Source organism: Drosophila takahashii, chromosome 2L, assembly GCF_030179915.1.
Source record: "Drosophila takahashii strain IR98-3 E-12201 chromosome 2L, DtakHiC1v2, whole genome shotgun sequence".
In the NCBI taxonomy this organism is placed as follows: Eukaryota; Metazoa; Arthropoda; class Insecta; order Diptera; family Drosophilidae; genus Drosophila; species Drosophila takahashii.
In genome coordinates, this window is record NC_091678.1 from 34,390,345 (window position 1) to 34,416,191 (window position 25,847).

Below are 25,847 nucleotides of genomic sequence, written 5' to 3' on the forward strand. Positions count from 1 at the left end.
AAGTAGCTGGGAAGCGGGAACGAGAAACCCCTTGAGGTGAGTGGTCGACGTCCAGGAGTGAGGCCGTGCTTATTGGCTTTTCCTTCTAGGCTCGACCGGACCCAGTGAAATCTTGAAGAGATTAGCCAGGTCACGACGGCTGACCTGGCTCAGTTGTTTTATTGGGAGTCCATAAATCCAGTCAGAAGTCCCACGAGTAGTGACCATAACCTGGCACTCAGTTTTTGCGAGACGGTTGCATAAGCCGGTCTTGGTAGTTTTTTCATCGCGGAAGACCGACACGCCTCCCAAGTGGCGGCACCGGGAGCCAAGAGGCTTCAGTAATTTTTTTTTATAATTTTTAAGAATTTTTATAATTGTTTTATTTTATTTATTGGTGTATTTATTTATATATTCCATATTTTGGCCCTTATTTATTAATTAATTTATTATTTTGGCCTTTATTTATTTATTTATTTATTCAAACATTTACTTACTCATATATTTATATTATTTTTAAATTTGTTTCCAATTTTGTCTTCAAGTGTATGTTAGTGCAGTCTTGTGTGAGTGTAATTGGTATCAAAATATATATTGCTATTGTCCCCCGCACCCCTCCCCTCGAGAGCTCTTACGGGTAGGTCCAATTGCGAACTTAAGAATATTTTTGTTGAAGAATAAATGGGACATTTAATGATTTAGAAGGAAGGCGATTACAGCATGCAAAACTAACCTGTACATATACAAAAAGAAAACGAAAACGATTACATGGAAATTATTGTGTTAATAAATTAAGTAAAATATGGAGTAGTGAATTTTTATGTGGGGGAAAGGTAAACCGGGTAATGTGTAAGTGAATTGTGTGTGAATTAGTTAGGGGCAGCTGCAAAAGAATATGTTGCAAGCAGGCTGCAAGGTCGGGAGGGTAATGCACGGTCTCCAGTAGCGGTTTTGTTTTGTTTTGAATTTGAATTTGAATGTAAACGTGCAGTTCACTGTGTTGTATAACGTTGATTTTCTGGTAGAGGGTCAGCGTTATGTTTATTGTTATGTGTGCGGTGGGCAGGGTTCGGGGACTCACGGCCCAGACTTGAGCTAGTCGGCGAAAAGCCCGAAAACCACACAGGTCCTTAAACAGGATCATAACACAAAACTAACTTGGAAATCGAACAGCTTGTTTTGGAGAAAAGACGTTTGAGGCGTGCTTGGCAAACCAGCAGATCGCCATCCTCGAAACAAAGTCTTAAGGAAGCTGGTCGCAGACTTACCAGGGCCCTAAGGCACGAAGAAGTAGAAGCACAACGCCAGTACATTGAGAAACTTTCACCCACCAGCACCAAGCATCCCTTGTGGAAGGCCCACCCAAATCTAAGTGCGCCGTCCGAAACAGTAATCCCCATAAGAGACTCTTCAGGCAGCTGGGCCAGAAGCGACAAAGACAGAGCTTGTACATTTGCTTTACACCTTCGAAATGTCTTTCAGCCAAACACTGCAACAAATTCATTCGCACTACCGTCGCCGCCAATTCGAATCGAAACTGAGACGGACCCAATTCAGTTTCAACCAAACGAAGTTGCAAAAGTCATCAGCGAGCAATTGAAACCAAAAAAGGCCCCAGGCGGTGATCTAATAACTGCGAAAATGCTAATTGAACTCCCAAACTGTGCAGTTGAGGTCATTTGTAAACTCTTTAACGGGATTACACGACTTGGCTACTTTTCAAAAAAATGGAAAATATCGGTAATCATAATGATCCCAAAGCCAGGAAAAGATCACACAATACCAGCTTCATACAGACCGATAAGTTTACTCTCGTGTCTGTCAAAACTGCTCGAAAAATGCCTTTTAACGCACATAATCCCATATCTGAAAGAGCACAACGTTATTCCGGCACATCAATTTGGCTTTCGAGAAAGCCATGGAACAATAGAGCAAGTCAACAGATTAACAACGGAAATACGGTCTGCATTCGAATATCGAGAATACTGCAGTGCGGTATTACTTGATGTTGCACAGGCTTTCGATCGAGTCTGGCTTGATGGCCTTATGCACAAAATCAGAACTATTCTGCCGGAAAACACTCACATGATACTTGAATCGTACCTTTACAACGGAGAATTCGCCGTGAGATGCAACTCTACAACATCCGACGATTACACTATAGAGGCTGGAGTTCCCCAAGGTAGCGCCCTTGGTCCAACTCTATTTCTCCTTTACACCGCAGATATTCCCACGAAGGTCCGGCTAACTACTTCCACATTCGCAGACGATACCGCGATCATAAGTCGGTCCAAATGCCCAATTCAGGCAACAGCACTACTAGCTGATCACCTCGTGGTAGTGGAGAGGTGGTTATCAGACTGGCGTATAAAAATAAATGCGCAAAAGTGTAAACACATAACGTTTACTCTTAACAGACAAACGTGTCCCCCGCTAACTCTGAATAACACGCCACTTCCACAAGCTGACGATAACGTACCTTGGCGTTCACCTAGACAGGAGACTTACATGGAGGAAACATATCGAAGCTAAGAAAATTCATATAAAACTAAAATCCATTGGCCTCCATTGGCTCTTAAATCCTTGCTCCCCCCTCTGCCTGGACTTCAAGGTCCTGCTCTACAATTTAACGCTTAAGCCAGTCTGGACATACGGCTCCCAGTTGTGGGGAAACGCGAGCAGCAGCAACATCGACATTATCCAGCGAGCACAATCAAAAATCTTGAGAGCTATCACTGGGGCACCTTGGTATGTTCGGAACGACAACATCCACAGAGATCTTGGCATTCTGCCCGTAAAAGACGAAATATCAAAACAAAAAGCGTCCTACCTCACCATGCTAACTTCTCATCCAAACCAACTCGCCAGGGTCTCATACCGGACCCGATTTTAACGAAATGACCTTCCAGCTCAGCAATAGTTATTAGAGCCCTTTAATCTCGCGTCAGTCATCATGACTGTTAGATAGTTTTTTAATTTAATATTTTATATACTTATTGTTAGTCTCAATTCAGAGAAGATCCAATAAATAAAATGCATACGTAAAAAAAAAAAAAAAAGTATTTCGTAGTTTACCGTGTCAAAAGCCTTACTGAAATCTAAAAGCGTCGATAAAGTAATATTGCTATTATCCTTTTGTAATCTAATATCTTCAGTGATTTTTATAGCAGCTGTTGTGCAACTTCTGTTCTTCCGGAAACCGGACTGTTTTTCTGAAAAGACATTGTGTGGATCCATAAAACTCACGATTTGGCTAGCAATTAACATCTCAAAAACTTTTGACAAAAAAGGCAGGATAGCAATAGGTCGATATTCTGTAGCTGACTTGGGAATTGGTATTATTTTTGCTATTTTCCAAGGTGTGGGAAACGTAGAAGTGGTGATGGAGCAGTTTAAAATGTGCGTTATTACTGGAAGAATTTTGGGACAGATCAATTTTAAAAATTTTGGTTAATATCTGCTAAACCCGTTGCATTAGACTTAATGCTTAGGATTGAGTTAAGGACATCGCACTAACTGATACAATTATAATTAAAGATAACACAGGCCGACAAAATGTGACATGGGTCGGTGTCCAGGCCTGCCACCATTTTATTTCGATAAATGAGGCTTTTCTAAGCATAAGTTGCCACTACGCCTATAGTCCATCAGCTCTGGTATTTGCGGTATCTTTAATTTAAGAAAATCACAAATTTTCTTCGTCTTTTGGGATATATCTTCAATTTTGGTAATCTTTTCGGAATTAAATAGTTACATGTCTCTTATATACGGTCGTTTTGGACAATTCAAAATTTTAAGGTCACAGCAAAGTTTAAAAATCTTCATTTGTGAACAGCCCACCTTCTCTTGTGGCTCAGTTTGATTGAATTTTCCAAAATGACCGTATATAAGGTAGGTCCTCTCTGCGGACCTCCAAGTAGAGCTCCTCAGAGAGGACCTCCATGTAGAGCTGAGCTCCGTTTTGATCCACACCCTCGTAAATTGTTGTCTCCGCGTTCTCTTCAGTACCAGCCTGCGTCGTTTATTTATTTATTTATTTCCAAAAATTAGCAAATATCTGCCAATATAAACCTAACTCCTACCTCCGCCCGAGTAAAGAAGTTTTTTTTAACGATATGCTCCGACTCACATCAAGTGGGCAGAGGCAAGGTGATTAAAAATATTTCTTACATTAAAGTCCACGGAACATTCAACAAACAACAAAAAATACAATTCATTATATTGAGTACACAAAACTCGAAAAGGATCGTGCGCTTCAAAATTCGATTTGCAAATTTCAAGAGCAATAGGCCGAAAGTAGCGGGATGCTCTTACGGGGATCGAAAACCGTATTTGGCCGAGTAAGAAGCTAGAATTTATAAGTCCAGTGATCAACTTGTGGAGGAACATCACTCCCTGGCAGGTCCGACGATCCATTAGCGAGGGCAGGTTCAGAAGACGCAATCTATCGGCGTAGGATGGCAGGTGGCGTTGTGGTTCCCAGTTTAACCCACGTAAAGCAAACAAAAGGAACTGTTTCTGTACCGATTCGATTAGGTCCTGATATTTAGCATATTGAGGTGACCATACGCACGAGCAGTATTCAAGAATAGGTCGCACAAGAGAAATGTAAAGGTGCTTTGTGGTGTAGGGATCCTCAAATTCTTTAGACCAGCGCTTTACAAACGCAAAAACCCCTTTTGCTTTACTGACAATGATGCCGATGTGATTGGTAAAGTTTAGGTTGTGGCTAAATAAAACTCCAAGATCTGTTACGGAATTAATGCGTTCAAGATCGTTCATCCCGATGGAATAATTAAAGAGGAAAAGCCTCTTCCGATAAAAAGACATGAAGCTACATTTAGAATTATTTAAGAACAGCAGGTTCTGGAGGCAACATGATTGAAGATTGCATAAGTCCGCTTGCAGGAGTACGTGAGAATCAACGTTTGTTAAGGGCATGCAAAGTTTTACGTCATCGGCATACATCATCACGTGGGAAGAGAGAATTACTTGAGGCAAGTCATTTATAAAGATTCCAAACAGAAGTGGTCCAAGGTGACTCCCTTGAGGAATGCCAGAAGTCACATGGACAAGGTTTAAGATCGAATTTTTAAATAATACTCTCTGCGTCCGGTTCAATAAGTATGAAGAAATCCACTTCGTCAACGAGATTGGGAATCCCAAAAGCGTAAGTTTTTTTAACAGTAACTGATGGTTCACCGAATCGAAAGCCTTACTAAAGTCTGTAAAGATTACATCAGTTTGGGTGTTGGTTTTAAACGCATTCCTAATAACTGTAGTAAACTCTAGAAGGTTGGTTGACGTTGATCTACGTTTCATAAAGCCGTGCTGTGTTGGGGACATTATTGAGATACAGTGGTGCTGAAGCTGAGCAGTAATTAACTGTTCGAAGAGTTTGGGAATAGCACTGAGTTTTGCAATCCCTCGGTAGTTATTAATGTCCGATTTACTTCCCTTTTTATGAAGCGGAATTATAAAAGATTCCTTCCAAACTTCTGGAAAAAATGATTGCTGCAGGGATAACTGAAATAGTTTTGACAGTGGCCCACACAATGCACTAGCACAATATTTTAAAACGCAGCTTGGTACAAGATCGGGACCAGAAGGGAAGGATGACATGATTCTTTGCAGATTTTGAAAAACATCATCTACGCTGATTATAGGCATAAACATACCATTAGAGTGCGGAATAGAAAAGGGATACGCTAAGGTATTATCGTAGCTTGTGGATGAATACTGGAAAAAATTTGCAAATAAATTGGCAATATCGGCATCATTAACAGCAGAAACGGAATCCAGATGAAGGCAGCATGGAAATTGTTGAGACTTGCGTTTGGAGTTAACAAATGCATAGAACTGTTTGGGGTTATCATAAAACTCAGTTCTGCAACGATCAAGGTTATTCTTGTAGCATTGGGAATTGTGAGTTATGAATTCAGATCGCACAGTAAGGTATCTCGAATAGTCTACTTGCATCCCTGTCCTCTTAAATTTCTTTAAAAGTCTGGACTTACAGTTTTTTAAGTAAGAGAGTCTACGAGTGAACCAAGGAGGCTTATAAGAAACATCAGGTAAGGGGAATGAAGGCACATACAAGTCGAAAACCGTGCCGAGAATGCAGTAGAACTGTTTAACAATGTTAAGAGGTTATTCGTTTAAGTCCATAAAAGACCAATCTACTTCGGATAAATAAAGATTCATATCAGTAAAGTTGGCCTTTCGAAAGCAGCGAAAAGATGCTGGTTCGATTTCAGGACCTGGTAATAAAGGAGCCGAGGCTTCCAGAATGACCTTAAGTGTAGGGTGATAATTGTCTTCAGGACTAACGAGCGGGTCAATTCTTGAAACGTAGGCATTGGCGAAAACAGACGCAAAAATAAGGTCCAAGATTTTATTCGAGGAGTTCTGAATAGAGTTCAATTGTCCCAATGAGAGGTCGATTAGGCCGTGTACCAACTCGTGAGGTAAAGAGGGAACAAGAACATTTGAGTCAGGTGATGACATCCATGATATGGAAGGTAGGTTAAAGTCGCCCATAACAATAAGATGGTCGTTATAGCCGAGGGTGGAGTGAATACTCTGAATATGAGCAACGTGCTGCAGATATACATTAATATCGGACCGAGGTGGAATATACGAGCATGAGACGTAAACAAAATAGTCATGAACGTTAATACGAACAGCAACAAATTCTAAAGTGCTTTCGGAGTCGATTATCGGAATTAATTCTGAAACCAGATCGGACTTGACGGCAATAAGAACACCGCCGCCCAGACGCACTGTACGATCTTGTCTATAGATGACATAGTTGCCCGGAAATATTTCACAGTCAGGCACAGAAGAATTAAGCCACGTTTCAGTAAAGGCAATCACATTGGCGTCAAAGGAGACACCATTGACGTGCAGTTTACTGAGTTTACCCAGTAAACTAAGTACATTCTGATAGTGTAGGGAGAATGACTCAATTAGTTTTTTGGAACACTGGCCGAAGGGGTTTGAGGCCCACGAACTCGAGAATTTGATTTGTTAACATACTCGTGAACGATGGCATGCTCCGGCCAAATTGCTATATCAAGGACATTATCAATTAGAGTGTCAGAAATTCCAATCTTAAACGACGATATTTCGCGTCTTTGCTTAAAACTGAACTTTGAGACAGTAATTTCGGTGCCAGAAATATTTGCTACTTAGTTTGCTACTTAGGTGGGTCTTAACGTCGTTCTCAGAAGCCCCAGGATTCAGACGGGAGACAATAATGAATCTTTTGGGTGCAACGCCAACTATTGGCGCAGATAACATTGGCGCGACACCAGATATGATTGATCCACAGTTGATTCTTACAGGCGCCGAATGTGTGGCTATCGCGGCATTGGTGGTACAAGTAGAATTAGCTACGTCCATATTATCGGAAATAGCAGACGACCGGGCGGTGGCCAACAAAGCGTCTGTTGGTGCCGCGGCTTGCGACGTAGATGCCTGGTCTTCGTTGGCAACAGAGCCAGGATGCAGTTCAGTAGGTAAACGCAGAGGAAGAGAAACCAGGGCCGTCGCCGGGGCAACTGTTGGTACAGTTGTCGAGTGATCTGAAAATATGTGGTCTTCATCAGCTGCACCACCATCCGGCAGGGACAAGTCCAATTAAGGCCAGCCCGTGACCTAAGCTTGTCCACAATTGGGCCACTTGTCCGCCCTAGCTCCACGCAGATAGGATGTGCCAAGTTGTCACAAATCCAGCAGCAAACCGAAGTTTGACGGGAAGTTATTTTGTTGCCATAAGAGCAGGAAGCGGCACAGCATGAACTCATTTCGTTTGTTTTAATATATAAATTGATTTAGTAATTGGTTTAATAATCGCGGCGAAGAACCGATCAAAACAAAAAGCGAAGAGCGCAGGTAAAGCTTTTTGTTTGAGCTCCAAAAATCAAGTGCGTGTGATTGTTCAGCAGCAGATGACCGGAGAGTAATTACACCAACAACAAAACACACTGTTAAGAGATAAGCGTAATGCACGAGAGCGATAGGAGAGCTAAAGCGCGGGCAACAACAACTCTAGGGGTTAAAACGCAAATGCACAAGAATGGGGAGGCGAAGCGGATAGGGAAATTTTTCACTAAGTAGTTTTGCGAAATAAAAAGTCACTGTCTTTATTTAAAACGATCCAGTTTGTTCGGATTGTTAAAGATCACAAGGTCATCAACAGTTCGCTGAAATTCTGGTCAAAATGCACAGATTTTTCACGGAGAAAACTTCGTTTGAAGATAGAGCGATATAAAGCACGTCTAACAGCGGCAGCGAATGATGTAGATTATAAAACCTAGGATTGCAGTTATCCTCTGCTTTCCTATTTCTCCCAATGATTCCAGCTGATACGCCCCGAAGTATCTCGCCCTGATATGGTTTAGTGCTGGGCAATGACACATCATGTGCTCCTGTGTCTCCTTTGTGTCTGTTTCTTTGCAGCTTCTGCAATTAGCGTTGTACGGAAGCCCCATCTTCATGGCTTGCGTACCAATGGCCCAATGGCCTGTGTTGAGGAACCCTATAACTAATCATAATAATTTGGTATATTTAATAGAATGTAAGATAATCCCTCTTGAGATGGTCTGGTCTCGCTATTTTTCTCTCTCTCTCTTGTTTCTGACCACGAACTATCGACATGAAATAATGCGTTCATTCTTATTGTAATGTAGTCTCAAATGGTTTTATTCAAAGTGTGGCCGTCACTGTTTAGTACCAAGATCTCTTATATCGAATACACGGGGAAAGATATCGATCAAAAGCTTAACATACGATATATACTAAATATCTGCTATATAACATGTCCCTTCTAAAGGTTTTCTTCATATTTTCAATGTTTACAATTTCAATGATTACAGATTCAGATATTTCAATGTTTACAAATTCAATTCATTGCTTGGCGACCTTTCCCTCTTTTAGGTGTTACATTCCTAATTGGACTTCTAGAGGAAGAATCCACACATACTTCAGATTCCTCATTATGTATATATGCATGGTTCCACACTTGCGCACTCTTATGAACCTGATCCATGTTGTCCCTCCGTTTTGTGTTATCCTCGGGAGCTCGGATTTGATCAGTGTGCCGCTTAATGATTCTGTGGTTGTGAGCAAGGTTGCACAAATATGTTCGAGATACTATACATTTGTCTATTGTTGCCTGTGACCAAGATGCCTTATTTGGATTCGTGTAATCCCTAATGCATACTTTTTGTCCCTGATTGAATGATTCATTACGCTTCCCTTTATAACCTTCTATGCTTTTCTCTTGCTGCTTTAAAACTCTTGAGCTGACTGTGGGTGGACTCATGAGATCAAACCTAGTCTTTAGGCTTCTGCCAAAGAAAAGCTTTGCTGGGGTTTCTCCCGTCGTACAATGAGGTGAGTTTCGGTAATCTGCTAAGAATCTGTTTGTAATGGTTTCTAAACTTCCGTGACAGTCCTTATCGAGTGTTGCTATAATGGATTTTTTTAAGATCTTAACTAAAATCTCTGCCTGTCCGTTCGTGGCAGGATGACCTGGGGCGGTTAAAACATGTTTTATACCATTTATTTCCATGAAAGTTTTAAACTCCTGCGATGTAAATTGACGCCCGTTATCAGTGACTAAGACATCTACTAATCCGTATCTACAAAACATTTCTCTTAGCTTTTCTACTGTAAAGTTACTTGTAATTTGTTTTGTGATTACAACTTCGCTCCATTTCGAATACGAGTCGACCACAACCATGAAGTAATGATTTTTGATGGGTCCAGCAAAATCGACATGAATTCGTTTCCATACTAAGTCTTCAGGGCTCCATGGAATTAAGGGGCTTTTGCTGGGACTATCTATGAGTTTTTGACATGAGTCGCATTTACTTATCATGTACTCTATGTCCTTGTCTAACCCTGGCCACCATACGTAGTTTCTGGCCAATGCTTTGGTTTTGACAATGCCTAAATGCGATCTGTGTAAAGATTCTAGAACTTCCTTATAAAGTTTCTTGGGTGCAATGGTACGATAACCCCACATCAAACAGCCGTATTCAATTGATAGCTCTGTGTGTTTCTGAATGAAGGGTTGAAACTCTTTATCCAAGGATTGAATGGTACCTTGTTCTATTGCCTTTATTACTGTTGACAATGTGGAATCACGTCGAGACAGTCTGGCTATGCATTGAAAATTTAAGTTTAAATGATTATGCTGAGTTACGAAATTCACATAACTACACTCTTCCGTCTGTGTCTGTGTTACTGGAACTTGTGAAATTCTCGATAAACTATCTGCTTCATTCACTGATCCCTTCACATATTCTACACTATAATCAAACCCTGATAAATTGAAAGCCCATCTTTCGATTCGAGCTGACGCCGTTACAGGCAATCCTTTACTCTCGCCAAATAGAGTTAGTAGATGTTTGTGATCAGTACGCAACGTAAACCTGTTGCCCAGTAGATACTGGCGAAGTTTGTTAACGGAAAAGACAATTGCTACGCCTCCTTTTCCACAGTACTGTAATTTCTTTCACTCGACTGAAGAGCTCGCGAAACAAAAGCTATTGGCTTTAAAGAACCATCTACATACTTGTGTGAAAGAATACGTGCTACTGCTGTATAACACGCATCTGTGGTCAAAACTATTTCCAATTCTGGGTTGAAATGTACCAACACGTGATCAGATGCAACATCTTTAATCTGTTCGTAGGCGTTTTGACATTGATTCGTCCAACGGAACTCTACACCTTTTCTGACAAGCTGATAAGTCGGATCCATTTTCTCGGAAAATCTATCTACACACAAAAATCTATCTACCTACAAAATAGTATTTAACCCGAAAAAAAGTTGTTGTGTTTTTTTAATTATGTTTTTAACTTTTTTTATTTTTAATTTAATTTGTTATATTAATTTATATGGAAGTTATTTATTGCCACTTACATTTCACAGATACTTAAACTTACAAATTAGGTTTTTTGCCTCCGCTGGGAAACGAACCGGGGCCGCAACCATCGGAGTCAAGCACTCTAACCACTAGGCCACAGAAAAATGCTTTTTGTAGAGGAAAATCTATAAACTTGAAATCAACATTTGTCAAAAAAAAAAAATATCATCTGCAAAAGCGGGATTTGAACTCACGACCCAGAGATTATGAATCGGATACTCTAACCACCCTAAGTCTAGAAAAAAAGTTGACATACAATTTATAATCGTATTTTTAAAACAACAAAGGAAAAAAATAGTTGTGTTACGATATTAATTGTGGTGTTACTATTTAATGCCCCAAAAAATAAAACAACAAAATACACGCAAACAAATAAAATAGTTTTGCTACGATATTAATTGAAACGTTACTATTAACTTGCCAAATGAATAAACCAACAAAATACATGCAAATTTCGTAAATATGTTTTCTACTATTTTAATTGTTAAATACTATTCAATGACCCAAAAAATAAAACAACAAAATACATGAAAAATTCAGAAAATAGTGAAATACTATTTTTCTATGTTAATTTTACATAGTTTTTTTTTTGTGTGTATGAACTTGGAATAGTAGTTGACCATTCCGGTGAATGCACGAACTTCAGAAATGTTCCTTGGATTTGATGCGTTGAGCACACACGAAGCTCGTTCCTTGTTTTTGCTGAGACCGTCCTTGTCAATATTGAACCCTAAATATGCGCCTTTCTTTATTTAAGTGTAACCCTGCTGACTTAAGCTTCGCTAAAACCTTTCGTAATGTGACTACATGGGATTTAAAATCTAAACCGGTGATGGTTATGTCATCTTGATAAACGTCAACATACGGGATGTTTCGAAGCAAAGACTCCATTGTCTTTTGGAATATGGACGCGGCTGTCTTAATGCCAAATGGCAATCTTTTCACCTTAAAGATTCCTACATGTGTGCTCCACGTGCATAATGACTGAGACTCCTGATTAAATAATAACTGATTATATGCTTGAGATAAATCTAGTTTCGTAAAACGTTGGCCTCCCTGCAATGCAGCGAATATCTCGTCAATTCTTGGAAGCCGGTACCTAAACTCATTGAGATATTTGTTAATGGTAACTTTGTAATCTGCGCAAACCCTCAATTCACCATTAGGTTTCAGTATGAGAACATACTGATCTACTAGCGTTTTAGTGCTTTCACTGCTCTCTATTACTATGTTTATACGATAGGAATCACGATTTCTTAAAAGCGCAATATAGAAATAGCTCTTGTTTATACGACAGCCGAGAATTCATGCTTTTATTCACTCTCAGCTGATAGGGATGCCGGACCGGTAAAAATATCTAATTTTTAATACCACTGATTAGAGAAATAGCCTATAAAAGGCCTTCAATTTCTAGCGATCTGGCAACGTCGATCATTTTTTACAGAGTTACCAGGTTGCTTATCACCAAATCACGCTTTTGGGCTGAAATCATAGTCAACTTTCGTGTGTTGCCGAATTCACGAAATGGCGTTTATACAAGCACGAATCGGCCGAAAGCGTGAAATGATAGCGTGAATTCGGCATCGTATAAACACAGTATAAAGCATTGACTTGCAATAATTCGAAATTGAATGCTCGTAAAAAGGATCTTCCTAATAGAGGCATGTTTTTAGACTGGGTCACGACAAAAATAGAGTTGGCATAGGTGTCTTTGAATTTAATTTGTGCAACAAACTCACCAAGAATCCTTATCGGGTCACCATTATAATTAACATATGATGTTTTGCACGATTTTAACGTGGTCGTTTTCATTTCCCGAAATAGATCTACAGGGATCAGGTTACAAGGTGCACTCGTGTCACATGCTGCATCAAATTTTATGCCATCCACTTCAACAGTAAGTGTGTACGCTTCCTCTGAACTTTTACCTATGATACTGAAAATGCTATTATTAAAAATTTCGTTATGACTACACAGGTGATTTGGATCAGATACAAAGTTTACGTTTTTGCCTTTAGTGGCTTTGCATACAGTTGCAGGATGTCCAATTTTGCCACATTTATGACACGTACTGTCCTTGTATTTGCACTCCTGTGATGAATGATTTCGCCAACCGCATCTTGAACATGGCTGCCGCTTTTTGCCTTTTGCCATTTGCTTATGGTGCGTCTTGTTTACGAAATTGACCATTCCGTCTGACCCGGTCCTGCTTTCCTCCATCGTACACTCCTTAGTCGCCAACTTGGTCTCGTACAGTAACGCCTTCTGTAGTGCCACCTCCAGGGATATAGTCCCGTCTTCCTCGCAAAATCTTTCAAACAGCTCGTTGGGCATTCCGACGATGAACTTGTCTAGAACAAATGCTTCTAGGTGCTGTCCAAAAGTGCAGCTGAGCGCTAGCTTTTTTACCCTTGCAAACCATGCTGCCACCGATTCTTCAGCGAGTTTACGAGCTAGATAAAATTGCCTGCGCTCGTAGAATGTGATTGTTGGCGGTGTGTACTGGGTGTGTAGCATGGCACATAGTTCTTTGTAATTTTTTCTTGTAGGTAATTCTGGGCTGCAGAGACTGTGTAATACACAATAGGCTTCCGAGCCAACTGACTTCAGTAGTGTCGCCTTTTTGGAGTCGTCCAACGTGATCACCATTTCCGTGAAATGTACCTCCAAACGCTCTAGCCACATCTGCCACGTGGATTCTCTCGGTACGAATTCTGGAAAACTCACGGCCTGCATGATGGTGAGGTTAGATTGAGCCATTATCGGAACTTGAGCGTCTGCGATCTCTTGCTTATTGTCAGGCATTTGGTTTTGGTGTTGTACATACAACTTTACCGCCCTCGTAATACAAGGATATTATTAACTTAGTAAAATTTGCGTGGTTAACCTTAAAACTTAAGGAATTCGTAATGTATTCCCACATGGTTTTATTCAAAGTGGGGCCGTCACTGTTAAGTACCAAGATCTTTTATATCGAATACACAGGGAAAGATATCGATCAAAAGCTTAACATACGATATATACTAAATATCTGCTATATAACACTTAATGTGAAATAATTGTGTATTATTCGATCAACCCAATTCGAAAGTGGTCTTACAAACCATTTAGCGTGATCTATTCACCATCATTGTCTGGTCCTTCGAGAGCCGGAATACTTCCGCATCTTTATAATTGAATCTGCACACCATGGAGCAACAGACGCTTAAACGTCTTATCCAAGCACGTGGTCGGCTAAAGGCTACCATAACTCGCTTGGTGAATTACATCGGGAATCCACCTCCGCAGAGCACTTACTCCGGAGTCGATGCCATGCTGGAACGGCTAAATCAAGCATTTAAGAGCCTTGAGGAGGTCACCAACGAAATGCACTTGTACGATAACGTTAAGGGTTTCGAGGATCCTACCAAAGACTTCCAAACGTATGAGGAGAAGTACCTGCACGCGCTTACCTTACTCGCGTCGTTAAAGAGCGACCTTCAGCCAAGCGTTATACCACAAGCGGATCACAATATGGCCAAAGGTAGTAGAGACGGCAACTATCAAAATTGGAGAAGCCACAATTAAATCCCGCCCAAGCCTAAAATACTTGGGTGTCATGATTGACCACCGGCTAACCTTCAAAGATCATCTAGCGTACGCTAGTGGCAAGGCAGGTAGGACCGCGGCCGCAATCTCGAGGATTATGGCAAATACTCGGGGACCGAGGCAACCAGGTTGGAGATTACTGGTTAGCGTTGTCACATCGACGCTGATGTACGCTGCTCCCATATGGGCCCGAGCCACTGAAACGGAAAGTTATATGCAAGAAGCCGACTCCGTGCAGAGGCTGTGTGCCCTGCGGGTATGCTGTGCGTTCCGCACGGTATCCCATGATGCGGCATTGGTAATATCGGGAATCATACCGATCGACCTGCTGGCACTGGAATCAGTGGAGATCCGAGCAGGCAGCACAGGAATCGCACCTGCTGAACCCCTACGGAAAAGGTGCAGAGAACTTACCATTGCGAAGTGGCAAGAGAGATGGGAACGAAGTAGCACAGGACGTTGGACGTATAAGCTCATCCCAGAACTGCAGAGATGGCTGGGAAGGAAGCATGGACATGTGGACTTCTACTTAACGCAACTGTTGACAGGACATGGATGCTTTAAATACTATCTAAATAGGTTTAAGCATGAAAGTTATCCGCACTGTCCACTCTGCGAGTCGGATAACGAAGACGCAGAACACGTGTTTTTTGTCTGTCCGAGATTTGAAAATGAACGAAGAGATCTGAGCATGAGGGTTGGGAGGACGCCAGCGGCTTGTAACCTGGTGGATATTATGCTTGATATATTGGATATTATGCTTGACTCAGAAGAAAATTGGTCTGCTGTATGCAACATGGCCACAATAGTGCTCAAAAAACTGCGCATCGCAGAAAAACTACGAAATTCCAATAGGATAGAATCCTAGAGAGCCCTAAGGGCATTCCCCCCCCGGCGAAGTAATACCTAACGGCAGTACCGCCGGGGAAGCGGGGAGGGGCTGGATTTTTTACTGGGTTAGAGTCCCAGACTTCGGCAAGCTAGCCCAGCTCCGAGATGGCTTTCGATGCTTTTCACCACCACTAAAAAAAAAAAATAAAATGGCCACATTGCTGCAACAGCAAAGTGAGTTCCTTCAGCGACTTTCTGAGAACGGAACATCTACCTTGGCCACGCCGCCGCCTGCTGCAGTTTCTTTAACTGAAAATCCGTTGCCGAAAATCCACATAAAACCCTTTGGTGGAGACTACAAGGAATGGCCAGCCTTTAAGGACATTTACGAAAGATTCAAAAGATTCACTACCTTAAACCTTTCATAGTTGGTGAAGCAGCCAATCTTCTGAGTCACATGTCCATTACGGAATCAGCTTATGATTCAGCATGGGAACGCTTCAATGAACGCTATGACCGCCCAAGGCATATCGCAAACTCCTTACTGGACACCTTCATGGAACTGGTTGCTGCCCCCAACGGCGAAGTATCTAATCTACGCAAACTTACTGATGGCGCCAATGAAATCATTTGTGGGCTAGATGCAGTTGGGGAGACCAGCCGTGACTGCTGGGTGATTCATCTTGTACTGGCTAAAATTGATCCCAACTCTAGAAGGAAGTGGATAGAGGTCACCAGAGGCGCTGCGACGCCAACCGTTACAGACTTGTTTAAATTCCTTGATGATCGTTGCGAGGATTTTGAATTAAGCCAAGCTACATCGGCAATCAAACTCGATCCTGGCAGCCACACCGACAAGCCTGCCAAAACGAAGCGCGCACTTATTGCAGTGAGCAGTGGCAATTGTGGTAAGTGTGGCTCTGCTGACCATCAGCTATATAGATGCTCTCAATTTCAAAATCTGAACATCGAACATCGGCGATCCTTTGTGAAAGGAAAGTCGCTTTGCTTCAATCGCCTACGCCCTGGCCACCGTTCTTCGCAATGTAAATCGAAATATTCGTGCAAGCACTGCAATGGCCGTCATCATTCTCTTGTACATCCTGAAAGCATGGATTTCATGACCATTGCTTCTGCGGACACTGTACAGGCCAGTTCTCAAACTTCTGGATGTAGCTCAACTTTGGTCGCCCAGACGCAAAACAGCACATCATTAGCACAGTCACCGTGATCAAAAGAAGCACATTGCCCACAGCTTTGGTGTATGTCCAAAACACTAAAGGTTCTAACACAATTTGCCGTATGCTTTTGGATGGCGGTTCTGAGCTGTCATACGTTTCTGAACGATGCGTCAACGCACTTGGGCTCGCACGTTCACCCTCAAGAATACTAGTTTCCGGAATATCTTCCGTCAAGGCCGAAACTACTAGAGGATTGGCAACATATCCAATCAATGGTGTCACTGCATACGATTGTTGTCGCAGCCCATGTGCTAGGCAAAATCACGTCATCACTTCAAAGGGACGACATTGACGAAACAGCTGTAAGGATCTACGATGGACTCCAGTTAGCCGATACATCGTTTAACACATCTTCACCAGTAGACATTTTACTGGGAAATGAACAAATTTGGTCCGTTCTGTCAGGTGATAAAAAATATGACGCCGATGGAAATATTATTGCCATCAGCTCGATCTTTGGATGGATAATCACTTCCGTTGAAATGCCGCATCTATTAACCGCCAACACGCTCGTGACTACTGTTGACATAAACGCCTCTCTTCAACGCTTTTGGGAGATCGAGGATAACACTGACCACACACAACAAGACCCTTCGCCCGAAAAGGTGGAGCAGCACTTTTTGACCACACATTCCCGAGACCCAGACGGCAAATACACCGTTGAATTCAAACCACGAAAGCCAAGAGTTGGAGACAGCCTGCAGGGCGCTGTCTCACGCTTCTATGCTGTGGAACGTCGCCTACAGCGTGATATGGAGCTACGCAAGCAATATTCAAAAATTATGAAGGAATATCTAAGCCTAGGTCATATGCGTAAGCTGGCCCCAGAAGAATGCAATACATCAGCCAAAACGTTTTACATGCCACACCACCCAGTTCTAGGAAAGAAGCTGCGCGTGGTATTTGACGGGTCGTTTGAAGACGTAAACGGCCACGCTCTAAATGATGCCTTACACATTGGGCCCAGCATTCAACGTAACCTTTTTCGCGTATGCCTTCGCTTTCGAATGCACAAGTTTGTGTTTTCGGCGGACATAGTCAAAATGTTTCGCCAGATCTGGGTTGCCCCTAAGCACCGCAACTTTCAACGGATCGTATGGAGAGATGCTCCGAATAATCCTCTTCCACACTTTCAACTCTGCACAGTTACCTATGGAACAAGCTGTGCACCGTTTCTTGCTGTCAGGGTACTGGAAAAACTAGCGCGAGACCACCAGGATGAGTTTCCCACAGCATCAAAAATTGTGCTTAGCCGCCGCGACGAACTCATCCAGCTGATGTCCAAGGCTAAGCTTGAGCTTGGCAAATGGGTGTCCAACAGCAGCCGCCTCAGCCACACCAGCCAAGAGGAGCTCCCAATAACCAGTGCGTTGAAGGTTTTAGGAATGCATTGGAATCCCCATGACGACGTCCTGTCCTACAAGACTTTACTTTCCACGGAAACAGAAGCTACTAAACGGCAAGTATTGTCAGATGTCTCACGAATTTTCGATCCTCTAGGTATTCTGGCGCCTGTGGTAGTACAGTTCAAAATCCTTTTCCAAGAACTTTGGCTACTTGACCTGGACTGGGATTCAAAACTCCCACCGAAGCTGGCTGAGTGGTGTCGCGACGATATTAACTGCATAACAAACCTAGGGATTCCACGTTTTGTACACAGCGAATCGGAAAAAATCGAATTACATGGATTTTCAGACGCGTCTATAAAGGACGGCACCTGCTTGGTGTCACTTATGGCAGCCAAAACACGCGTTGCGCCACTAAAGCAACAAAGTCTTCCTCGGCTGGAACTCTGTGGAGCGCTATTGCTCACTCGCCTTCTCCGAGCTGGTAAGGTTTACAGCACAAGGACATAATTGTGCATGCTTGGTGCGATTCCACGATTGTCCTTTCGTGGCTGTCGCACACCCCATCAAAGCTGAAAACCTTTATTACCAACCGTACTTCGGAGATCCTGGATGTCATACCACGCAGCGCATGGCATCACGTTGGCTCACAGGATAACCCTGCCGATTGCGCATCGAGGGAAATGCTAAATGTATTAATTCGAAAGTGGTCTTACAAACCATTTAGCGTGATCTATTCACCATCATTGTCTGGTCCTTCGAGAGCCGGAATACTTCCGCATCTTTATAATTGAATCTGCACACCATGGAGCAACAGACGCTTAAACGTCTTATCCAAGCACGTGGTCGGCTAAAGGCTACCATAACTCGCTTGGTGAATTACATCGAGAATCCACCTCCGCAGAGCACTTACTCCGGAGTCGATGCCATGCTGGAACGGCTAAATCAAGCATTTAAGAGCCTTGAGGAGGTCACCAACGAAATGCACTTGTACGATAACGTTAAGGGTTTCGAGGATCCTACCAAAGACTTCCAAACGTATGAGGAGAAGTACCTGCACGCGCTTACCTTACTCGCGTCGTTAAAGAGCGACCTTCAGAAAAGCGTTATACCACAAGCGGATCACAATATGGCCAAAGGTAGTAGAGACGGCAACTATCAAAATTGGAGAAGCCACAATTAAATCCCGCCCAAGCCTAAAATACTTGGGTGTCATGATTGACCACCGGCTAACCTTCAAAGATCATCTAGCGTACGCTAGTGGCAAGGCAGGTAGGACCGCGGCCGCAATCTCGAGGATTATGGCAAATACTCGGGGACCGAGGCAACCAGGTCGGAGATTACTGGTTAGCGTTGTCACATCGACGCTGATGTACGCTGCTCCCATATGGGCCCGAGCCACTGAAACGGAAAGTTATATGCAAGAAGCCGACTCCGTGCAGAGGCTGTGTGCCCTGCGGGTATGCTGTGCGTTCCGCACGGTATCCCATGATGCGGCATTGGTAATATCGGGAATCATACCGATCGACCTGCTGGCACTGGAATCAGTGGAGATCCGAGCAGGCAGCACAGGAATCGCACCTGCTGAACCCCTACGGAAAAGGTGCAGAGAACTTACCATTGCGAAGTGGCAAGAGAGATGGGAACGAAGTAGCACAGGACGTTGGACGTATAAGCTCATCCCAGAACTGCAGAGATGGCTGGGATGGGACATGTGGACTTCTACTTAACGCAACTGTTGACAGGACATGGATGCTTTAAATACTATCTAAATAGGTTTAAGCATGAAAGTTATCCGCACTGTCCACTCTGCGAGTCGGATAACGAAGACGCAGAACACGTGTTTTTTGTCTGTCCGAGATTTGAAAATGAACGAAGAGATCTGAGCATGAGGGTTGGGAGGACGCCAGCGGCTTGTCCCCTGGTGGATATTATGCTTGACTCAGAAGAAAATTGGTCTGCTGTATGCAACATGGCCACAATAGTGCTCAAAAAACTGCGCATCGCAGAAAAACTACGAAATTCCAATAGGATAGAATCCTAGAGAGCCCTAAGGGCATTCCCCCCCCGGCGAAGTAATACCTAACGGCAGTACCGCCGGGGAAGCGGGGAGGGGCTGGATTTTTTACTGGGTTAGAGTCCCAGACTTCGGCAAGCTAGCCCAGCTCCGAGATGGCTTTCGATGCTTTTCACCACCACTAAAAAAAAAAAAAAAAAATGGCCACATTGCTGCAACAGCAAAGTGAGTTCCTTCAGCGACTTTCTGAGAACGGAACATCTACCTTGGCCACGCCGCCGCCTGCTGCAGTTTCTTTAACTGAAAATCCGTTGCCGAAAATCCACATAAAACCCTTTGGTGGAGACTACAAGGAATGGCCAGCCTTTAAGGACATTTACGAAAGATTCAAAAGATTCACTACCTTAAACCTTTCATAGTTGGTGAAGCAGCCAATCTTCTGAGTCACATGTCCATTACGGAATCAGCTTATGATTCAGCATGGGAACGCTTCAATGAACGCTATGACCGCCCAAGGCATATCGCAAACTCCTTACTGGACACCTTCATGGAACTGGTTGCTGCCCCCAACGGCGAAGTATCTAATCTACGCAAACTTACTGATGGCGCCAATGAAATCATTTGTGGGCTAGATGCAGTTGGGGAGACCAGCCGTGACTGCTGGGTGATTCATCTTGTACTGGCTAAAATTGATCCCGACTCTAGAAGGAAGTGGATAGAGGTCACCAGAGGCGCTGCGACGCCAACCGTTACAGACTTGTTTAAATTCCTTGATGATCGTTGCGAGGATTTTGAATTAAGCCAAGCTACATCGGCAATCAAACTCGATCCTGGCAGCCACACCGACAAGCCTGCCAAAACGAAGCGCGCACTTATTGCAGTGAGCAGTGGCAATTGTGGCTCTGCTGACCATCAGCTATATAGATGCTCTCAATTTCAAAATCTGAACATCGAACATCTGCGATCCTTTGTGAAAGGAAAGTCGCTTTGCTTCAATCGCCTACGCCCTGGCCAACGTTCTTCGCAATGTAAATCGAAATATTCGTGCAAGCACTGCAATGGCCGTCATCATTCTCTTGTACATCCTGAAAGCATGGATTTCATGACCATTGCTTCTGCGGACACTGCACAGGCCAGTTCTCAAACTTCTGGATGTAGCTCAACTTTGGTCGCCCAGACGCAAAACAGCACATCATTAGCACAGTCACCGTGATCAAAAGAAGCACATTGCCCACAGCTTTGGTGTATGTCCAAAACACTAAAGGTTCTAACACAATTTGCCGTGTGCTTTTGGATGGCGGTTCTGAGCTGTCATACGTTTCTGAACGATGCGTCAACGCACTTGGGCTCGCACGTTCACCCTCAAGAATACTAGTTTCCGGAATATCTTCCGTCAAGGCCGAAACTACTAGAGGATTGGCAACATCTCCAATCATTGGTGTCACTGCATACGATTGTTGTCGCAGCCCATGTGCTGGGCAAAATCACGTCATCACTTTAAAGGGACGACATTGACGAAACAGCTGTAAGGATCTACGATGGACTCCAGTTAGCCGATACATCGTTTAACACATCTTCACCAGTAGACATTTTACTGGGAAATGAACAAATTTGGTCCGTTCTGTCAGGTGATAAAAAATATGACGCCGATGGAAATATTATTGCCATAAGCTCGATCTTGGGATGGATAATCACTTCCGTTGAAATGCCGCATCTATTAACCGCCAACACGCTCGTGACTACTGTTGACATAAACGCCTCTCTTCAACGCTTTTGGGAGATCGAGGATAACACTGACCACACACAACAAGACCCTTCGCCCGAAAAGGTGGAGCAGCACTTTTTGACCACACATTCCCGAGACCCAGACGGCAAATACACCGTTGAATTCAAACCACGAAAGCCAAGAGTTGGAGTCTCACGCTTCTATGCTGTGGAACGTCGCCTACAGCGTGATATGGAGCTACGCAAGCAATATTCAAAATTTATGAAGGCATATCTAAGCCTAGGTCATATGCGTAAGCTGGCCCCAGAAGAATGCAATACATCAGCCAAAACGTTTTACATGCCACACCACCCAGTTCTAGGAAAGAAGCTTCAAAATCCTTTTCCAAGAACTTTGGCTACTTGACCTAGACTGGGATTCAAAACTCCCACCGAAGCTGGCTGAGTGGTGTCGCGACGATATTAACTGCATAACAAACCTAGGGATTCCACGTTTTGTACACAGCGAATCGGAAAAAATCTAATTACATGGATTTTCAGACGCGTCTATAAAGGACGGCACCTGCTTGGTGTCACTTATGGCAGCCAAAACACGCGTTGCGCCACTAAAGCAACAAAGTCTTCCTCGGCTGGAACTCTGTGGAGCGCTATTGCTCACTCGCCTTCTCCGAGCTGGTAAGGCTTACAGCACAAGGACATAATTGTGCATGCTTGGTGCGATTCCACGATTGTCCTTTCGTGGCTGTCGCACACCCCATCAAAGCTGAAAACCTTTATTACCAACCGTACTTCGGAGATCCTGGATGTCATACCACGCAGCGCATGGCATCACGTTGGCTCAAAGGATAACCCTGCCGATTGCGCATCGAGGGAAATGCTAGCAGCCAATCTCATGAGCTATGAGCTGTGGTGGAAGGGTCCACATTGGCTACGCCATAACGATCTGCTTGCTTCATAGCTGCGTAGTGGCAACAATCCCAACACAATTTTGGACACTCCCATAATGGATGGGCTGAAATCCTCTTCACTATGCAGTCGTATTGAATCGAAACCTGAAGCGTCCCCGATTGAGTGTCTATCCCTTCGAGCTTCTTCCTGGACCAAGCTGATTCGCTGCACTGCTTACGTTCTACGCTTTATGAGTCGAAGCAGAATGAAGAAGCGGATTCCGTCAAGACTCACACTCATGTTTGAGGAAATAAGCGAGGCACGCATTTATTGTCTCAGGCACGCTCAAGAAGGCTTCTCATCCGATATACACCTGTTGCAAAGGGGAAAAGCTGTTGCAAGTTCGTCAACACTTCGAACACTTTCACCCATGGTTTGCAAGAACGGCCTGCTTCGTGTAGGTGGGCGCCTCTCAAACTCGCTACTACCGGAGGAAGTCAAGCATCAAATTATTCTGCCTCTCATCGCATTTCTCCGTTTATTTTGGAGAACGAGCACAGGATACATCTTCATCCAGGTGTGACAGCACTTTTCGTCATCGTTCGGCAACAATATTGGATAGTTGGCGCACGCAACATGATACGCAAGCTTACACATTCTTGTCACAAATGTTTTCGCCAACGCCACAAAACAGCTCATCAATACATGGCGGACTTGCCAGCTGTTCGGGTACGTCAAGCATATCCATTTGAAAATACTGGGTGCGACTATGCCGGACCGCTTCTGCTCAAGGTGCACAAGGGAAGGAATCCACGAAAGGAAAAAGGATACATCTGCCTATTTGTCTGCCCAGTGACCTCCGCAATTCATTTGGAGTTGGCTACAGATCTCAGCATGGAGACATTTCTCGCTATTCGCTCCGTAAAGCTTCATCTGCGTCGTGTTATCTGGAATTCCATCCTCACATTTGAGCAGATGCACACCCTTCTGGCTCAAATTGAGTCCGTCGTCAATTCACGCCCTCTCTTCGCTACGTCAGACACCGAGGTTTCCTACTTGTCACCCGCACACCTGCTGATTGGACGCCCTTATACATCAGTTCCAGAGGGCGATCTTGGCCACATAGCAGTTAACCGACTGGATTACTGGCAAAATGTACAGGCAATGCTACAAGGCTTTTGGAAGAGATGGCATCAGGAGTACCTTACTACACCTCAACAGCGTCTTAAGTGGAATACGGAGAGGAAGAACGTTGCTACTAGGGATATGGCGACCATCAAGGAATTAAAATACACCACCCGCCGCTTGGGCTTTGGCGCGCGTAATTGAAGCCTATCCAGGCAAGGACGGGCTGGTATGCGCCGTAAAGCTGCGAACTTCATCAGGAGAACCTGTTAGACCCATTCCTAAAATTGCCATTCTGCCTAATTCAGAAACTTAGTTTCAGGATGGGCCGGGATGTTGAGGAACCCTATAACTAATCATAATAATTTGGTATATTTAATAGCATGTAAGATATTACCTCTTGAGTTGGTCTAGTCTCGCTAGTTGTATAGGAGCCGTCTGCCGACCCCATTCGTGCAAGTTTATCCGCCTTTTCGTTTCCTGGTATATCATTGTGCCCTGGCACCCATGTTATCTGTACATGGTTGTTTGTTGCTAGTATGTTAAGAGCCGACTTACAATCGGGTACTAGTGTCGAGTTGGTTCTTGCTGCTGCGAGAGATTTGATAGCCGCTTGGCTATCAGAATAAAATAGCAAGTACCTCAGCCTGAAAAACTGTCGCTGATTCTAGGAGGTGGAGTTTCGATTCTATCCCCCAGCTTTCAACGAAAATTCCAGCCCCTACACCACAGTCCATCTTGGAGCCGTCAGTGTAGAGTGATACCTCATCTTGTCCGGTTACTCTGTCATTCTCCCTGTCCCTGTTACTCTGTCATTCTCCCTCGTTGGAAAGGTAGTCGTAAATCCGTGTATATAACCGTATATAAGAGACATGTAACTATTTAATTCCGAAAAGATTACCAAAATTGGTTTACCACTCTTGAAGATATATTCAAAAAGACGAAGAAAATTTGTGATTTTCTTAAATTAAAGATACCGCAAATACCAGAGCTGAAGGGCTATAGGCGTAGTGGCAACTTATGCTTAGAAAACCCTTATTTATCGAAATAAAATGGTGGCAGGCCTGGACATTGAACCATGTCACTTTTTTTCGGCCTGTGTAATATCCCTGCAGTACTAGAGGGGGCCGGTGGCCCTTTTGGGGTAGAAAAGGGATCGACCACCGAGTGGGTCCTTAAGGGTCAATAGGTGGCTCTTGTATTTTTATACCCGTTACTCGTAGAGTAAAAGGGTATATTGTATTCGTGCAAAAGTATGTAACAGCTAGAAGGAAGCGTTTCCGACCCCATAAAGTATATATATTCTTGATCAGGATCTCTAGCCGAGTCGATCTAGCCATGTCCGTCTGTCCGTCTGTCTGTCCGTCTGTCTGTCTGTCTGTCTGTCTGTCTGTCTGTCTGTATGAACGCTGAGATCTCGCAAACTATAAAAGCTAGAAGATTGGCATTTTGCATGAATATTCTAGGAGCTCCTACGCAGCGCAAGTTTGTTTCAAAAAGGTGCCACGCCCCCTCTAACGCCCACAAGCCCCCTTTAACGCCCACAGTTTTGAAGCTATTATGAAAATAGTAACTGATATGTATTCGCTTCGTCAATACCTATCGATTGGCCAAGTAAAAAATTGCCACGCCCACTCTAACGCCCACAAACCCAATAAACGCTTAAACCTGGCCAGCGCCTACATTTCCGCCTTTCATGACCAGTAGTACCAATATCTGGCGGTAGATGGCGCAATACAATATACACTAGCGCCATGTGCTAGGCAGAATTGAAAGTTCTAGAAAGCCTCTTCTAGAAAGAGATCCCTGGGTAAAAATCGAGCGGCGACAAACATATAAGAAGGCATATTTCTATTAAGTTGTTTAGCTGAGTAACGGGTATCTAATAGTCGAGGCACTCGACTATAGCGTTCTCTCTTGTTTACAAGTGCAAAAAGAGTAATCGGAGAGTAAACACTTCAATATGATAAAAAATTGAAAAATGAAATTTTTAACAAATATATAATGATTTTAAAAACGCATACATTATACATTTATATAAAAACATACTTTTATAATTATAAAACAAACAAAACAGGAAGCTACCTTCGGCCAGACGAAGCTTATATACCCTTGCAGATAAAAGAATGCTCACTCGGTGCAGTTCCAGGGATTCCAGATTCAGATTC

At 43.4% G+C, this 25,847-nt stretch overlaps 4 protein-coding genes across 4 annotated transcripts; all 4 read left to right on the forward strand.

Moving 5' to 3' along the window:
- The first annotated feature begins 15,546 nt into the window (after positions 1-15,546).
- LOC138914881 (uncharacterized) lies at positions 15,547-16,568 on the forward strand. The gene is made up of 2 exons (XM_070219583.1): positions 15,547-15,571; positions 15,766-16,568. Exons 1-2 carry the CDS (start codon positions 15,547-15,549, stop codon positions 16,566-16,568), a joined length of 828 nt encoding a protein of 275 aa, XP_070075684.1.
- Positions 16,569-16,790: 222 nt separating this feature from the next.
- On the forward strand, positions 16,791-18,434 carry LOC138914882 (uncharacterized). The gene has a single exon (XM_070219584.1). The coding sequence runs from the start codon at positions 16,791-16,793 to the stop codon at positions 18,432-18,434; it is 1,644 nt and encodes a 547-aa protein (XP_070075685.1).
- A 1,707-nt stretch (positions 18,435-20,141) lies between these two features.
- LOC138914883 (uncharacterized) lies at positions 20,142-21,154 on the forward strand. Its single transcript, XM_070219585.1, has 2 exons — positions 20,142-20,166; positions 20,361-21,154. Exons 1-2 carry the CDS (start codon positions 20,142-20,144, stop codon positions 21,152-21,154), a joined length of 819 nt encoding a protein of 272 aa, XP_070075686.1.
- A 2,105-nt stretch (positions 21,155-23,259) lies between these two features.
- On the forward strand, positions 23,260-23,883 carry LOC138914884 (uncharacterized). Its single transcript, XM_070219586.1, has one exon. The coding sequence runs from the start codon at positions 23,260-23,262 to the stop codon at positions 23,881-23,883; it is 624 nt and encodes a 207-aa protein (XP_070075687.1).
- The last annotated feature ends 1,964 nt before the right edge of the window (positions 23,884-25,847 follow it).